At 40.8% G+C, this 18,503-nt stretch overlaps 1 protein-coding gene across 2 annotated transcripts in view; it reads left to right on the top strand.

Moving 5' to 3' along the window:
* The window catches only part of ZC3H12C (zinc finger CCCH-type containing 12C), a 69,098-nt gene extending 55,116 nt beyond the window's left edge, over nt 1-13,982 (top strand). For both annotated transcript variants that reach the window (XM_068555838.1, XM_068555839.1), the window contains exons 4-6: nt 3,302-3,536; nt 5,902-6,008; nt 6,649-13,982. In XM_068555838.1, coding sequence (XP_068411939.1) covers nt 3,302-3,536; nt 5,902-6,008; nt 6,649-8,045 — 1,739 coding nt within the window. In that variant the 3' untranslated portion in view covers nt 8,046-13,982. The remainder of the gene's footprint in view (nt 1-3,301; nt 3,537-5,901; nt 6,009-6,648) is intronic.
* Nucleotides 13,983-18,503: the final 4,521 nt, after the last annotated feature.

Here is an 18,503-nt window from a genome sequence, read left to right on the forward strand (position 1 = left end):
GGACACGGGTTCGAGCCTTGGTCTGGGAAGATCCCACATGCCATGGAGCAACTAAGCCCGTGCGCCACAACTACTGAGCCTGCGCTCTAGAGCCCGTGAGCCACAACTACTGAGCTCACACGCCTAGAGCCCGTGCTCCGCAACAAGAGAAGCCACCGCAATGAGAAGCCCGCCCACCACAACGAAGAGTAGCCCCGTCTCGCTGCAACTAGAGAAAAGCCAACGCGCAGCAACAAAGATCCAATGCAGCCAAAAATAAATAAATAAATTTATTTTAAAAAAAAAAAGAAATGAAAATTTTATAAACTGTTATTTTTTTACCAGTCAAATTAGCAGAGATTAAAAAACTGATAATACTCAGTGCCTGGAGGGAGTTACTCCTATACTGATGTGGAAACGTAGATCATTACAACCTCTCGGGAAAAGTTTGATCTTAAAATGTAAATACTTGGATCTACTAGATCCCCTTCTAGGAATAATTCCCCAGAAAATAAACAGAGGTACAGGCAAAGATTTTTGACCACAAATACATCCAGTACAATATTAGTTAGAAAAAAAAATGGAAAAAAAAACATACATTCATTAGAAGAATGGCTCAATAAATAAGTATATATCTATATGATAGAATATGTAGTATTAGAATATTTAGGCAGAATTTTTAATGATCTCAGGAGGTGCTCTCTTATGTAAAAGGCAGCCTTTGCTATTGTGTGTGTGTGTGCACCTATACATACATACATACATATATACACATGTGTATAGAAGGAAAAAAATACACAGAAAATGATTAGAAGGAAATATGCCAAAATATTAACAGTAATAATTACTTACAAAGTAAGTAATAATTAATTACAAAGTAATTTTACTTTGTAAAATGTGTACCACTGTAATTAGAGGTTTACTTTGTAAAATGTGTACCACTGTAATTAGAGGTTGTTAGGTGTTTTCTCCCCCAGGTAATAATTCTTTTGACTAAAACCCTCAACCAGATAATGCCTGGTAAATTGAATAGTCCAGTCTTTTTTCACCATACCAAAAAAGAAACTTGATAAGAAATATTTTAAAGTTCTCAGATATAGATTCAAACTAGCACGTTAGCCAGGCTTCCATTGATTGAACATATATTTAACAAGCAAGCATGAGGCTATGTATCAGGTACTGTGCTAGGAGCTAGAGATTCAGTTAACTTACCAGCTAGACTGAATTCATATTTATTTAGGTTAGGACTATTTATTTATTTAGGTTAGGACTATTTATTTAGGTTAGGACTATTTATCCTATTAATTAGTGATAATTAATTATCACTAATTTTCTTCCTAATTAGTGTCCTTTTAACCTCCTTAGCTGGTAAAGAAATGCAAATTAAGCAAGATGGTGATAACTATTGGGCCACCACCTCAGTCCTCCAGTCACTTCCAGGACCCAGGCATATCCTGCACAAGTAAACACAAATAAAGGGCCACGGATTATGCGTGAACAAGGACAGTGAATAAACTGGAAGCCCTCAGAATACACATCTTTAAGTAGCTGACATATTCCTTTCACAGACATTTATTGAGGATCTACTGACGTGCTAATATGTCCTTGTGCTGAGTGCTGATGGGCACACAGATAAATGAGCCGCCTGCCCTCAAAATGTTTGTTAGGGGGCACACAGAATAACTATAATATGGCAAATCCTGTGGCTGAGACGGGGCTTTTGATTTTGTATTAGTCGTCTGTGATTTTCAAAAGAGATCAATAATTACATGCATCTATTAGGCAAAATCAAGTTGAAGGACACAGTGTTCATTGAGCGCTTGCCCGGCACTCTACTAGGTGCTTTTACATGTGATAACTCATTGACTCCTCACGGCCTACAAACTGCATTTGAGGACATGACGGAACAGGTTCAATAAGACCATGATCGCCAGATAGAGAAAGTGGCAGAACCTGAGATTTATCCACGAGTTGCTGACTCTGACATTCATATTTCTTCCACTTCTACTCTGCTGCTTTTCTAAAACAAAGTTCTGGTCTTAATGAACTCATTTGTCTGGAACATCATGAAATCTGTATGCCAAGCTGACCCAGGTCACTCTTCCTTCCCCCACACCCTGCTCATACTTCTCTTGTGGCGATCACAAGCCCTGCTCTCCCAGTTTACAGGCTCGTCCAGCCCAATAACTGAGGCCTCCTTGAGGAGAAAGCGTTCTTCATCTTGAGGGCCATTGACACTTAGACAGCACATAGCATAGAGTAGGCATGTAGTGATTATCCGCTGAAAAGAGAGATTTTTTTTTTTTTTAATTAGTAACTCCAGTTAATAAGCATTGAGGAGAAGAGAGCCTTTTTTTAAAAAAAAATCATGACGTCTGTCAGCTTATACCCAGCACTCTGTGCCAGAATTTACAGGGTTGGGAAGTCAGGGAGTGGAAAAGCAAAAGCAGGAAGAAGGCATGGTGAGGAGAGAATTTTATCATTAATCAAAATATGAGTTCTGGCACCTTTTTTTTTAAACCACTAACAAGTCAGTAGAATTAGAAAGTACTGAAAGAGTGTGCCCACCAAAGAGAAAATGGACATTCCCCTACCTGTCCATATTTAATCAATGGCTGTTTTCCCCATATAATCACTTCTAATTTCTTATTCACTCAGTCCAGCCCCACAAGACTGCTGGCCTTTGTTAGCACCTGCTTCACAGGAAAGGACACAGAATGCAGAATGGCCACGTCCAGAACAACAGTTCTGACTTCACTGCCTCCTTCCTTTTTGAAACTTCTGCATCTTAAGACTCTTCCCTTTGCTACCTCCACCTCTTCTACTTTTCAAACTCTCCCACCATCACATCCACTAGTTAGAAAAACAGCACTACAAAATAAACAAATTTGGGGGAAAGAATCTGTTGCTCACACCTGAACCCAACACAACTGCTTCATTAGGATGGCGTAGAGCTAGGGATGTGTGAGAAGTTGGTTCACAGTGTAGAGCTGGGGGCTCCAGCTATCAAGCAAAAGCTTTATGTAATGAAAATCAGAATTTGCTCAGTCATGTTCAGGTTTTATGCTTTTAAAGTTTTAAACTTCATGTTTTTCAAGTTCACTTTTTTGGCTATTTTTTAAACCTTTTTAATTGAAAATCCTGAAGAAAAACTATTACTGGGAGTTACAAATTTGCTACATCTACAAACTGTAAATCACAATCCCTAATTAAGTGGTTACAGGTATCCAGTTCATGCTATACACACTCACTTTGTATGAAGGTTGCGAGATGTGTTTTGTATGTACTTATTACTGAAATTCTACCCTGATTATTCCTGCAGATCAAGAAGTTCTACGTAAATTAGAGAAGGAGAAAATCCTGGTGTTCACACCGTCCCGGAGAGTGCAGGGGAGGCGAGTGGTGTGCTATGATGACAGGTTCATCGTGAAGCTGGCGTTTGAGTCGGATGGTATAATTGTATCCAATGATAACTACAGGGATTTGGCAAATGAGAAACCAGAATGGAAGAAGTTCATAGATGAGCGACTGTTAATGTATTCATTTGTCAATGACAAGTAAGTAAAACCACTTACTTACAGTAACACTGCTTCCCTGAAAATATAACTATCCCTGGGCACCTGCTACAGAAGCCCTCTCTCTTTGCCACTGACCAGACCTAAGACAGTTTCTTCCGACCACTGATGTCCCCACTAATCCTCAGTGAGAGTAAGAAAACGGCAGAGTCCTGCCTCAGGAGGCCCTGCGTGAGTCACAGGCTGCCCTTCCCCATAAGTGACTAGCAGAGCAGGTCTTCTGCGGCTGAGTGACCGGGAGTAACTGACACAGGGAGACTGGCCATCTTCAGAGGATGCAGATGTAGAACATACTGACTGCTAGAACCCTGCCTTTTGAAATCAACTTAGAGCATTGAGAGCTTACTTAAATATACGATTTTTTAAATATATGATTTTTAAAAATTTAAAGCAATATAAGGCTAGTCATGATTAAGTTGATGAATGGACAGGTGACATGAACAAGATTGTCTCCTGAGAAATAAGTACCCAAGGATCAGTGCACCCACACAGTTCAAACCCATGTTGTCCAAGGGTCAACTGTATTTACAAATATGTGGGAAAAGCTCACCTGTTGATCATCAAAAACGCAAACTAAATCTACAAAGAGTATATTTTTTCACCCATTTAATTCACAAAATTAAAAACCATTTTTGCATACGCCTTATGCCGTTAAGAATAAAGTTTGGCATGGTTTAGCAGAAGTCTTACAAATACCCTCTCAAGCCAATAATCTCATTTCTTAGAGTATATAATGAGGAAAAAAGGAAGCCCAAATATGTTCATTTCTGTATATTTATAATTGCTAGACTTCAAAGGCAACTAAAGGTACTACAGAGAAAACAAATTGCAATACATCTCCTAGTGGAATATTATTCAGCTATTCAGAATTATGATTATGAAAGCTGTTAAGAAACATGGAAAAATATTTATGTTAAAAAGACAAAGCATAAAATTACATCTGTGTTTGTAAAGTGATATGTACATACAGGAAAATGACTAAAATGCAACACGTAACTGGAAAATAATTGTGTTAAGATTGTAGGATTGAGTGATTTTGTCTTCTATTTTTAAACTTTTCGTGTTGCCATATTGTTTTTATAATAATATTAAACATCATAGTTGCTAAGTGTTATTACTCAGGCATGTTGACACTCCCTTAAGAGTTCAAACGTTATTCACATTTTGTGGGTAAACATTTGGTTTATTTCATGTTCAAACAGTGACATAACTAGTAGTCGAACTCTGCAATCATAACCTTGTTACAGTATTCATGCCATGAATTCTTGCTTCCATTGGACAATCAATCCAAAATAATAAGTTTATTTCCTTAAGATTTTTTTCTATCTCAGCTGAGAAGTACCTTATTATAGGGGGAAGAGAATGAATGTGGAATTAGACAAATTGAATCTTGACTAGGCCATGTGAACGGAGATAAAAATACTCAATTCATCTAAGCCTAGATTAGAAAAGTGTATTCATCTGTAACGTGGAACGAATACTTCAAGGGAACATTGTGAGGATGAGATGTAGTGACGTGTGCAGGGTGTCCGACATGTACTAGGTGTTTGGGTTGTTTCAGGTCTTCCCGTTCCTCTCTCCCACCTCTCCCTTCTGTCCCTCAGCTGCTCCTCCTGGCGCCCACCTGCCTCATATTGCTTCACAAGATTAACGTTCATAAAACTTCTCCTAAAATGTCATTGTAGTCATTTTCTAAAGTCCTTACAAAATCCCAAGACTAAGAAAAGGAAGAATTAATTAGAACATGGTAGGCTCAAAACTCAACTTGAATTAAAACAAATACAGGTTCAGCTTGAAACATTTTAATTTTGTTTTCATTAAGAAAACTTCCCGTACTGATTTTTTTATCCTATAAATTTTTTTTTTAATTTATTCATTTATTTTTGGCTGCGTTGGGTCTTCGTTGCTGCACACGGGCTTTCTCTAGTTGCGGCGAGCGGGGGCTACTCTTCGTTGCGGTGCGCGGGCTTCTCACTGCAGTGGCTTCTCTTGTTGCGGAGCATGGGCTTTAGGCACACGGGCTTCAGTAGTTGTGGCACGCGGGCTCAGTAGTTTTGTCTCACAGGCTCTAGAGCACAGGCTCAGTAGTTGTGGCACATGGGCTTAGTTGCTCCGCGGCATGTGGGATCTTCCCGGACCAGGGCTCGAACCCGTGTCCCCTGCATTGGCAGGCAGATTCTTATCCACTGCGCCACCAGGGAAGTCCCTATCCTATAAATGTTGAATCAAAATACCTGGATTAAAATTTCAAAAAAATACCTTGGGGTGAATAATCTTTACACTCTGTCTTTAGAATTAAATTGTCAGCCTCCTACTTAGGTATAATTTTGTATTATATCCATGACAGGTTCATGCCCCCAGATGACCCTCTTGGCAGACATGGCCCAAGCCTGGATAATTTTCTGAGGAAGAAACCTATTGTTCCTGAACACAAAAAGCAGCCTTGTCCATATGGTAACTTTCTTTATGAGTATTTAATATATGCCTTTAGAACACAATATGTTGTTAAACTTTTGCTATTAAAAATAAATTTTGGATGGCATATAGTATGTGGTTCTTTTGAATGTAATTAAATTTAAGAAAAAGTCTATGTGAAAAAAATTATTATTTTTACCTAGCTGGGTTCAACGCATATGCATTTCCCTGAATTAAAACATGGTTTTGGTTAACTCTACATGAAGTAAGTTTTCAGGTAGATAAAAATTTGGAGTTCTTTCATCTAGCTACACATCAGATTAGCTTGGTGTTGTCACATCACGGCAGTACATTGTGTTCTGCAAAACAGAATGTCCTACCTGATTGCAGAGTCATAGTGGAAGAGAAGAGGCAGGTAGGAATTAAGGACACGGGGTATTAACCAAAACTCTGGAGGTGATTGTTACTCATTCAGCCAACTTTCTTATTGCTCTTGGTAGTGCCAACGGGGGAAGACTGAAAGGCGGCATTTCTGAGAAACAAGTAGCGGAGTAGCAGTGAGCACAGCTCCCATTTCTGCCCTTGTTTCTTCCTCACATTAAAAGAGCAGTGCCACACTGGGTGTCCAGGGTCTGGTGGAATGAATGGTCCTTTGCCTAACCGATTTTACTCTTCACAGGAAAGAAGTGTACCTATGGACACAAGTGCAAATATTATCATCCGGAAAGGGGCAGTCAGCCTCAGCGGTCAGTGGCTGATGAACTGCGTGCCATGTCTAGAAACACAGCAGCCAAAACTGCAAATGAAGGAGGGCTGGTGAAAAGCAACAGTGTCCCCTGCAGCACGAAAGCCGACAGCACTTCCGATGTCAAGCGAGGTGCTCCAAAGAGGCAATCGGATCCAAGCATAAGGACTCAAGTCTACCAAGACCTAGAGGAAAAGCTTCCCACCAAAAACAAACTGGAAACCAGGTCTGTACCTTCCTTAGTTAGTATACCGGCTACTTCTACCGCAAAACCCCAAAGCACTACATCGTTAAGCAATGGCCTTCCATCTGGAGTTCATTTCCCACCTCAGGATCAAAGACCACAGGGACAATATCCTCCAATGATGATGGCAACCAAAAATCATGGAACGCCAATGCCTTATGAACAGTATCCAAAATGTGACTCGCCTGTCGACATTGGGTATTATTCCATGTTGAATGCATACTCAAATCTGAGTGTCTCAGGCCCACGAAGTCCTGAAAGGCGTTTCTCCTTAGACACAGATTATAGGATAAGCTCTGTCGCCTCTGACTGCAGCAGTGAAGGGAGCATGAGCTGCGGAAGCAGTGACTCGTACGTGGGGTACAATGACCGCTCCTACGTCAGTTCTCCTGACCCACAGCTGGAAGAGAATCTGAAGTGTCAACACATGCACCCTCACAGCCGCCTTAATTCTCAGCCCTTCCTGCAGAATTTCCACGACCCCTTAACCAGGGTGCAGAGTTACAGTCACGAAGAACCAAAGTACCATCACAAGCCTCCTCTCCCACATCTGGCCGTGCACCTGCAGCACCCCGCCGTGGGGGCCCGGTCCAGCTGTCCTGGCGATTACCCGTCTCCTCCGAGTTCAGCACACTCGAAGGCACCACACCTAGGGCGGTCCTTAGTGGCCACGAGAATAGACAGCATTTCTGACTCTCGGCTGTACGACAGTTCTCCTTCCAGACAGAGAAAGCCTTACGCCCGCCAGGAAGGGCTGGGAAGCTGGGATAGGCAGAGCTACGGGGTCGACGTGTATGGCTACCGGCAGACTTATTCTTTGCCTGATACCTCCACGCAGCCATGTTACGAGCAGTTCACCTTCCAGAGCCTCCCTGAGCAGCCGGAGCCCACCTGGCGCGTCCCGTACTGCGGGGTGCCGCAAGACCCCCCCAGGTACCAGGACAGCCGAGAAAAGATTTATATCAACTTGTGCAACATCTTCCCGCCTGACCTTGTGAGAATTGTCATGAAAAGGAACCCTCACATGGCAGACGCCCAGCAGCTGGCTGCAGCCATTTTAGTGGAGAAATCACAGCTGGGTTATTGAAAGATGATGCATCTTTGTGGTGTTTAGTAGTTTTTTGTTCAGCTCAAATGCTGAGGGAGGTTTGCTACAATAGCACATGTGATCTCCTTCTCAGCAAGGAGGTTATATAGTATCCATTTATGTGAAATACTGTATCATGGAATCTGTATGTATAGCCCCACATAGTGGAAGTATCACGGGATTGCTTTATTTACATTCAAACTTTTTTTTAATATTTCCTTTTTAAAGCTATATCCTTGGCTGGAAGTTTTTCCAGTTTGATTTATTAGATGTATCTGTGATCTTTGATATTAATCTTTGGTGCATCAGGGGTTTATATGCAGCACTTTTTATCCTTGTTTCATGTTTTATTAACTTGGTGTTTGTCTATCAATTGCAAGCAATTACAATACCTTCAGAATGTTGAACATTTGACTAGACCTAGCAAACTATTTTTTCAAGTCAAGCATAATTGGAATCTTTTACAGCTTTTTAAGTTATTTTTATTTGGGGAACGTGGGCTTCTTTGTGCTATAATCATTATTTATAGAAACAAAGATATACTACAGCACTGACTTTATATTTTAAACAAAATGAAAGTTACCAGTTTATGTTGGAATGGGTAACAGTATATATTAGAATGATTTACAGTATGGCACTTTTCGTTGTTTTACTTTCGTTTGGATTTTTTGTGTTAAGTAATTTGTTAATTTAATATGGTCGATTTAAAGGAAAGCAGATGCAATCAATGGAAAAAATTGTTTCCATTTTTTTTTTTATAAAAAAGGCAAAAGCCATCAACTGTTACAGTTTAGAGCTTCGTTATCCATCTGTGATGTGCTTCTGGACAGTAGAAATGGAATTGAATTCCTAGACTTCCATTAACCCGTATTTTTTAATGCGTTTGTCTTTTTGTTTTGGGGCACAACAATACTGGATAAAATAACCCTTTTGCAGTACTTGCCTGTTTTTAATGAATCTAATTATTCTCAATGCAACTTTTATATTTAATATACCCTTTAGCTTTCCTGCTATTTATCAAGGCTGGCCTGAGGTGGTTTTCTGTGTTGAGGATATGTAACATTTATTGATACTGCACTATAGAAATGGTGATGCAGGAGTTGTAAATGGTAACTTAAAATTTTTGTAAGATACTGTATATTTTCCATTTTCCTGAAGGTAGTTTTTTGGGGGGGCCTGCTATATTATTAAGGCCAGATTCTTGCCACAAATAGTGTAGTTTTAGATACAGACTAAAGTCTGTTCTCGTATTAGTAAGGGATATTTCTGGTTTCAAAGTCATGGGTTTTGCTGAGCGTGGATTCGTTTCTGTTGCTGGTTAGAAGAGAGATGATGCAATCAGTGGCAGACAATTGTGTGACTGACACGACTTGACCGCTGCCTCCAGTTTTTGAATTTTACTTAGTGTAACAGACGCATTCCGATCTGTTTCTGGAGTGTGCCTCGATGCCCTGGTTATCCTTATTATTCTACCTGCTACAGTTTGAAGTAAAGCCCTGAAAAACCAGAAAGTACCTTTTACTGTTGATACAAATTGTATCTTTTTAACTATAAGAACTATTTTGATTTGTAGATCTAGTTAAAACACAGATGTGTAACTATGATTAGACTTTTGGGCAACATTTTATCCCTTATTTAAATACAAATTTTTAAAGTATAATTGAGGTCTAGAATAGGGTAGAAAATAAAAACAATTTAGGTAAATAAAAGTGTCTGTCTTAGTTTTATATATTAAAATATATTAAATGAATTTATTGGCATTTTCTTTCTCCTAAAACTTATCTAGCGTGAACTTAAAATAAAGGTAAAATGCTGCCTGAAAATAACGTCCAAGCACCTTTGACTAGGACAACATTTTCACTACTCGTGTGACACTGTGTGTCGCGTGAAGTAGGATTTGGGTTACAGTAAATGCTTCTAAAAGGCATTGTGCATATTGACATATCCAATAATCTGAACCATGTTCAGCAAACCTAATTCAGGAAAGTGGGGTTCACAGTCGCTGCTGCCGCCTGCTAGGTGAGGTGCCCCTCGCTGCGCCCGCAGAGGATACGGGCACGGCCACATGGACCCGCCGAGGCGTCCTCTGAGCGACCTGCTCACTTGTGAAATCGTTCTCCTGATTTTGTCGGTCACTCTCTGTAACAAGTTTAATGTAGATGCTAACCCAGTGCCAAAAGTAGAGTTACAAACGTGGAGTACCTTTCATCTCAGTCTGATTCTAAGCTTGCTTTTTTTTTTTAGTATGAAATCATTTTTAAATTGTACAAGTAGGTTTTGCTTCCACTTACTTAATTTTTGCATTTGAATTATTTGAAGATTCTGCCAGATTTTATGAAATTTCTTTAAATGAGATCTTCGGTGAAATGTGTAACACACCCTTTAATTTGACCTCCTAATGTCTGTAGCTAAGTATCTCTCATTGCTTCCCGGATTTTAGACTATGGAAAAACAGTGGGGCTTGCCGCCACGCGGCCTGACATGGCCTGACATGAATAGCTCTGAATAGCCACGCTGAAATCCTGCAGTGTAATTGACTGTGAGTTAAGAAATAGTTTTCTTATGTCAACAGGCAATTTGTCCCACCCTACCTGCGCTTTTTTTTGAAGCACCGATGTTGCTTTCAGAGCTTAAGGATGAGATATTTGGCTGACTTTAGATGCAGCAATTTCTTAATTATCTAAAGCAATAAGTATAAGGATCCATCATTAATTAAATTCAGAGCTGATCCCAAAACTTCATTTTAGCCAAAACTTTCACCTTAATCGTATCTTCAGACTTGCTAACAAATAACCGGAGAGAGGTATGTTAGTAAGTAGTAGAACTGCCAGAAGTGGTCAACTGATAGAAGAGGAGGATTCAGATTGGAATATTCTGCCCCTGAATAATGGACAGTTGACTGTTTTACACAGTAACTAGCCGGTTTGTCGTCTCTGTGTCTTAGTACAGAGGGAGTAGTACCCAACTGGCCAAATTCTGGCCCTTAGTATTTCCTCCTTGCTTGCACGTGACACCTAAGTTTCCAACCTCCTTTTTGTGATCACTGTATCCTCATAGAGTTTGTCATTGACCTAAACATTTGAAAGAAATGCACACCAGTATAAAATATTTGATACTGGTAGAAACTTGAACTTTGTGTTTTTATGAAAATTCATTTATGAGAATACGTAATATAACTAAAAAGAGTGTTTTTATATATATATATACATACGTGCATACATATTTGTTAAGAAGTATTAAAAATGGGAGAATGTTACGCTTTTGATGGCTAAGTTTTCCTTAATTGAACTGTTTCTTTGAGTTATGGACAACCAAGTCTGGAGTCTGGATGACCCTTGATAAGATTTAGAACCACTTGAATGGAAAGCAGCTCTTTACTGGCTTTATTCCTTGTATTTTTAAAGAATTATTTTGATAATTTTAATAGAATGTGTAATTTTAAAACACACAAAAAAACTTAAAGTAGTATTGCTCATACAGATAATTATTTAACATGTCTTTTATGGACGTATCTATATGTATATAGACAGTAATATATTTATAAAACAAATATACTCTATGTTGTAGTCGTTAGTTTGTAATAGGTGGGAGGATGGCCCTGGATATGTTTGTGTGTGTTTTGAAAACTCTTGAGCTGTTTTTCCCCCGACTTAATGGCATATACCCTAAGGGATATTTGGTTTTTATTATTCTTTTTGCTATTCAACTTCCTTATTCAAGATAAGATGTACAGTTTCCCGGCCATTCTGCTAGACGTGGCTCATCCATTTTATTATCCTCCAACTCCTGGAAAATTCCTGAGTGACCTGGAATCAAACAGGTTATGGCCAGAGAGATTAGTTATGTTCCAAATATGTTAAACATGGGAACTCAGCTGGGATGTTGAGCTTCTTTGGTATACACCAACAAGTGAAATGAAGTATAAAATACATGAACTACACACGTGCATTTGAAGAGGAGAAAGCAGAGTGTCCATAAAAGTAGAGAAACATATGCATTATTTTAGATTGCTCTGGGAAACCCCCTAGGGCAAGGGTTGACAAACTTTTTCTGTAAAGGATGGGATAGTAAATAATCCAGGGCTTTGAGAATCATATGGTCTCTATAAACCACTCACCTCTGCCCTTACAGTGTAAAAGCAGCCACAGAAAATATGTAAGTGAACGGGTGTGGCTGTATGCCAATGAAACTTTATTTTACTGAAAGGGGCAGCAGGCCCGATTTGGCCTGTGGGCCATAGTTTGCTGATTCCTGCCCTAGAGGGAGGAAAACAGGCATGTTAAGCAGTAAATCCTGATATATGTTAACGTAAGAAATAATAATTGTATTTCAGTTGGCATTCAAAGAAAATCCGTTATTGATGGCCTTCGAAAGAAGATTTGTGAGACAGTCACATATTAAAACATCTTAATCCACTTATGTTTTTTGCCTGGTCACACCCATTATTTATTAGAGATATTTCTTGTGTTTAACCACCCAAAAAAAGCATTGTGTAAAAAGATGTTTTAATAATTATTGGAATTTTTTCATGAACTTTCTATTTCTACTGATAAATGGGAATCCTTACCTGCCTTTTGTTTTTTTAAGGGCCTAATGGACCAAAAATTCTGTTGTGTTTTGAAAATTAGCATATAATTAGCCATAAAATATTATAAAGACTGCGTTTATCAGTTACATTTTTCTGCTAGTTTTTGATTTCTAAAAAACGACAGATCCACCCTTCTTTAAAAATGGTTTTAAAGAAGATCAATATATTGTAAGTTTACATACTGTAACTTTATTCTGTAAAATTAAAAATTGTGACTAGTGTAATTGTGAGTGCACTTGCTGTATTGTGACTCTCTTTATAGGAAACAAAGTGTATCCCTGCTTTCTCTGTCCAAACCTTTAGTATAGATTTTTTTAAGACACTTTAGGACTGTCCTTGGTGAATGATATTCTTAACATGATCCTGTGTGATTTTAAATTCATTGGAGTACACACCACTAAGCATGTTCATTCACAGTGCTTCACAAATTGTGTTAACATCGTAATATCATTTCCGCCGGAACAGTAAAGTTTTGAACATTGCCATCCACTTAAGTAATTATACTTTCTTTTAGGATTGGAATATAACTCTAGCTTTTAACAGGTGTTTAGTGCTTTAAATGGTTAATTTTTTTTCTTGAATGCCGTCTGTTCACCTGCTTTTTGCTTCTGTTATAATAACACTTTCGTGTGTTGGAAGCGGCTTTTTCCCTAAGGTCCTTAGTCTTTTGGATTTAAAAACAATTTAAGGTTTTGACCACTTGACAATTTGGCAGTTTAAAAAAAAAAAAAAAAAAGTCTGTGCATGTTTCAATTCAATTTTATAGAATGTGTAAAATTTTGTTTTTTAAACCATGTACCCAATTTGCCAATTTTCTGTCCAGATCTTTCAGATGAATAACAAATTATTCATTAAAGATTTTGACCCCTTTCTTGAAGCAGCTTGTGCCTCAAGGGAAAAAGACATTGAAGAGCAATGGTTTGTTTTTATAAAGAATATGTTTTAGATTTCCTTCAGTTTTTGGAAATTATAAACGTCCCAGCTAATACACCCATCCACATGCACACTTCCGCAGAGATGTGGACACGGCATTGCCAGTGAACCCAGTTACTGATTTTATCTTTTCCTTCTAGGTTTTCTCCTCCCAAACCAGAGTTGTTTGCTGAGCGTAGAAGTTCCAATTTGATCCTTCAAACTTTTCTTATAAGAAAATAAGACAAAGAATATGTTTAGAGCAGCCATCTGATAAACTGATGTGATTGTATTTATCTTATGCCTGTTCTGTGTGTTTGTGTAATGGGATTTTTACAACTCCAAAAAGCAGTATTTTAGACCTACTGGAAATCCGAATCAAAACAGCTGTGTGATTCTGCCACTGAGAAAAAACATTAAAAAATTCGTTTTTCTTATGGTGGTTTGTTTGTTTTTGTTTCATGAAAAACGACATGCAGCAGCACAGACAGACACCACATAAGTAAAAGCATCCTTCCCTAGTCCCACGGCCTCCCTGCGTTCAGTGGCTAGTGACACAGGCGTCCTCCGTAGGACAAGCACACGTTCAGTATCAGTGGTTATGTTAGAACCGTAATTAATTCATATGAAAATCGAAATTAAATGCCAAAGACAACTAGTCCTACCTTATGGTTCTAATGATTTCTATCAGTGAGTCTTTGTTGTATAGATCTTTCTAGTTTCTGCATCTCTCCTTGCATGAATCAAGTTTAGTATCTTACTAATGCTGCCCCCAATAGGTTCACTTCATTTCTTTTGTGACCTCCTAGGAATTTTCCATTTCAGATATGGTCACAATTCTGAAATGATCTCACGATCTGCATGCTTTAACATACTCATGTCCTGTGTCAGTGTATAAGAAACCATTTTATTTCAGATAGATAGCAGATCTTTTTCCCCTCGTTGCTTTTCAGACTTTTGCTTTTCTTACTATTTTTTTTCCTAAAGTTGCTATTTGCCATGGTCAGGTATTCTCTTTTTTCCCACTTAAACTGTTTAACTGGGGTCTTATGCATCTAGGTAACTTATTTCAGCTTTGTCAGCAGATTTGATTATTGATGTTCAGCTGTGGTTGGCAGGGAACTCAGCAGATGCACAAGAAGTATTAGGTGGGAGAATCTGAGCTCAGACTCTCGGAGAATATGAGATTAGGCTACAGTGATGACTAGAGCTAATAGTTTATTTCTCCCCCACCTAGTGCCTTTGTCTAAAGAGGAAGGATTCACACACATTGATGAATCAAGTAATGTTTGGGAAGAGGAGATTGTAAAAAGCAACTGCAATGGTGAATTTATTCAAAACAAAACAAAAAAAATGCCTCTAGTTGGGCCTCTCATTAGTTAAAGTATGTGCTTTATAGCATTTATGCCCTCAGTCTTTGATGCTGTTTTTGAGTTAATGATGTTCATTTGGTGTTTTAAGGCTTTTATAAGAAGGATTTTTTTTAGTCTTTCAACAGTTTAGTTTAAAGGTTTTCTTTCTTTCAAGATCTTTAAAGTAACCTTTTAAAAAATGTATTTCTCTCTACATGCAACCATCAGCCTGGGCATTAAGAATACAGCCTCTGGAGGCTTGATCCCACTGCACACATCCTACAGGCAGAGATGGGCAAGTTCCGGAGGTAATAATGGCCCAAACCCTAGGTTTGTTAAGACTACATGAGTCAACCCTCCGAACAGGTAGATCCATAGTGTGCATTTAATAAATGACAGCCATTGTTAGGTGAATGCGAGGTGCTTATACATAGTCGTTTTCAGATGTTTTCATGAGAGCCTTCCTATCTATACGTTATGTTGCAGAGGAGTTGGATTTTAGCCATCAGTGTAATATATACTCCATGCCCACATGCCTTTCAGGAGTGACACTTTAAAGAGTTCTTCTTGGCACCCCATGTCCTTGCTACCCCTGTTGTTAGGCCCTTCTTGGCTTAAGGGTTTTGTATAATATCTTAATGGGGAAATAAATGGAATAACAAAAATAACAATGATAAAACAGAAGTTAACCCTTCCAGAAGCTCACAGTTCAGTAGGCTGTGGGCTGCATGACTGACCCCCCTCTGAGCTCCGGTTTCGCTCCTGAAGAGGACACTCGGCAGACCTGTGTGCACCCCTCTCCTCTGACCTGAGTGGAAGGGGATGTTGGTCCCTCACTATCAGAATCTGCAAAGCCAGTCTGGACAGAGAAGCCGGTTGCTCTGTGGTCTCAGGTGGATGAAGCACATTTCCAGGGACGTGTCAGATGAAACTGGGTGATATTGATTGTTTTCAGCTTAGCATTTCCTCCTGGTTTATAACTAACTGCTGCTCTTAAACTTGGAGAGAGAGGGCTGGTGGGGAGACCACTCACATGCGAAGGTTTTAGATTAACTATGGATAAGTCAAACTAAAATCCCATGAAATAGGCATTATCCCTATTTTAGAAATGAGAAGACTGACTTTAAAGCACTTGCTCAAAGGCAAATGCCTCTCCGCATGCTTCCAAAATCTTTTTTTCTTTTTACTCTGCTGCAAGACAGTAATAGGAATGGGCCCATGATCATCCTTGGTGTGTATTTTGTTAGAATTTGGGTCTGAGGAATGATCACCAGTGGCACTATATCCGCACATTCTTAAACATGCTGACTTACCTGGGGTCAGGGCAAGACCCGGAAAACTCTGAACTAGAACTTCTGTTCCTCTGCTTCACTAGACCACCCCCCACCCCCACCCCACCTTCCACGCTCGTTCGTGTAGCGTCATGACAAAGATGGCTCTTGTGTGGGAAGGAAGTTTACCCAGAGAGCCGCCTGTCCGGAGGCCTGTGAGGACAGCCCTGGCCCAGGACCCAGGCTAGCTGCCAGGCTCAGCGCACAGACCTGCAGCCTCTCCGATGAGCAACGCTAATGCGTTCTGTGGTGGAAGGAGGTTGTTTTACAGTCTGGACCCCTGTCTTCACTCCTTGGCGCTCTCTGTAGGCCTCGAGAGTAAAAGGCAGTACATTCATTTCTAATGTTTCCAATCGTGCACAGAGCCCTTCGCGGGTGTCTTTTGAGAAGCCCCATTTAGCTTTCGGACTCCTGACAACGCCCTCTGCACACACAGCACCTTTTATGTGAGGCAGCTGCCATTTGCATTTCCCATGCTCTCTATTTGCACAAATTCAGCGTGAGATTAGAAACAGAAAAGTTTAATTAGGTGGTTGAACAAATTCCCTCCCCAGCTCCCCAGGAGAGCCGGATGAGGGACAGAATACTGAAAGAAGGGGAAATAAAATATTGCCATGCACTTCCGGTCCGCCCGACCCCTGGCCTCCCGCCCTCTGGTCCCGAGGCCGGAGCGGCTAGGCTCAGAGCACAGGACGCCCTCCACCCTCAGGCCGCTGGCACCAAGACACTCGAGTCCCCGGCACAGGCCTTGTCACCACCTCAGCCTTCAAAGCTCTCCGCTCCCCCTCCACTCTCCAAACATGTAATTATCATTCATTTCAATAATTGTTTCGTATCATTCATTTCAATAATTGTTTCAAATACGCATACGAAAAGAGTAAGGGAGATGGCAAATACAATTTTGTAACTACATGAAATGCCATTCAATAAACTCCAGAGATTTATTGGTTTGATTTGTCTGTTATCAAATTAACGAGAGCAGGACAAAGTGCCTTGCGCAGTTGTGAAGGCAGCACACGTTAAAATGCTGCAAATTATAAAGCGGGTGAGGCAGGAGATAGATGGGCTCCAGGTGAGGCATTTACAACTGGCCTTCTATTTACATTTCATGGGGCAGGAAACGTGGGCTTCAGGCCGGACACTTAGAACTAGCCCCCTGTTTGCATTTCCTGACACAGGTGGGTAGGTGGGTCAGACATTTAAAATCAGCCTCCTGTTTGCTCTCTGAGATAGAAGCAATGACAGAGACAGGGTAAATAGCCAAGCTTTGTCTCTTGTGGACACCTTAAGATAACAGTCATGGCGAGAACAAAGAGGGGCAAAACCTTGTTTGAGTAAAGGATCAAAGGATCTCCGCTTCCCCCCTCCTTGGTGCAAGGGAGACACTACACATGCGCAGAAAGGCCCCTTGGGGGTCAGGGAACAACTCCAGGCTATGGTGACTCTTGCCTCTCCCAGACGCCTTCACATCGGGATCCATCTTGGCTGAGAGGTGCGTGCGCACCTAAGGGGAGGGTCCTGAGACAAATGGGGGCGGGGGGCCCGGACAAAGCAAGATGACTGGCCAGAAGGGAGACAAAGACCCGAAAAACTGCCCCCTTATAAAGGATTTAAACTTCCCAAAGGAGCCACTCTCTCTGAGTTCACCCGTGTGTCTTTCCGCGTGTACTCTGCTTTTCCAATAAACTTTTGACTTTCCTCTTTACCTTCTGTCTCCTCGCCTGAATTCATTCTTGACAAGGCAGGCAAGAACTAGAGATCCAGGCCCTAGCAGCTGGCCCCTGTGGTCTAGTTGTTAGGACTTCCGGTCCTGGAACTAAGATCTTGCTTTCAGCTACCGCTCACTGTTGCTTGCTGCAAGCTGCCGCTTACTGCTGCTTGAGTCCGAAGTCACAGGGAGGGGGGTGGAGAAAAATGCACTTCCTAGTCCAAGCTCAACTTCACGGACTATGTGCAGCTCGGGCAGGCGGAGCGCTGTGGGAGGGGCGAGAGAGGGGCTGGACGAGGCCACTGGCCCAAGGGGCAGCGTGGGTGACGGGGCCACCAGTCCCAGGTTCTTACTGGCCCCGGAGCAGAGCTCTTGCCTTCACACGCCCTGCCCTCTCTTCCTGCTTCTGAGCCTCCCAGAAAGGTGAGCATCCTCAGCTCTGCCCCCTCACCCTCCCCAGCTCTGCCCCCTCACCCTCCCCAGCCAGAGTTTGCCTGGGGACTGAGAACACCAGGTGGTCGTGGGCCTGGGGAAAGAAGGAAGAAGAGGATGGCGACTGGCTCTGAA

Source organism: Eschrichtius robustus, chromosome 11 (assembly GCF_028021215.1).
Source record: "Eschrichtius robustus isolate mEscRob2 chromosome 11, mEscRob2.pri, whole genome shotgun sequence".
Taxonomy (NCBI): Eukaryota; Metazoa; Chordata; class Mammalia; order Artiodactyla; family Eschrichtiidae; genus Eschrichtius; species Eschrichtius robustus.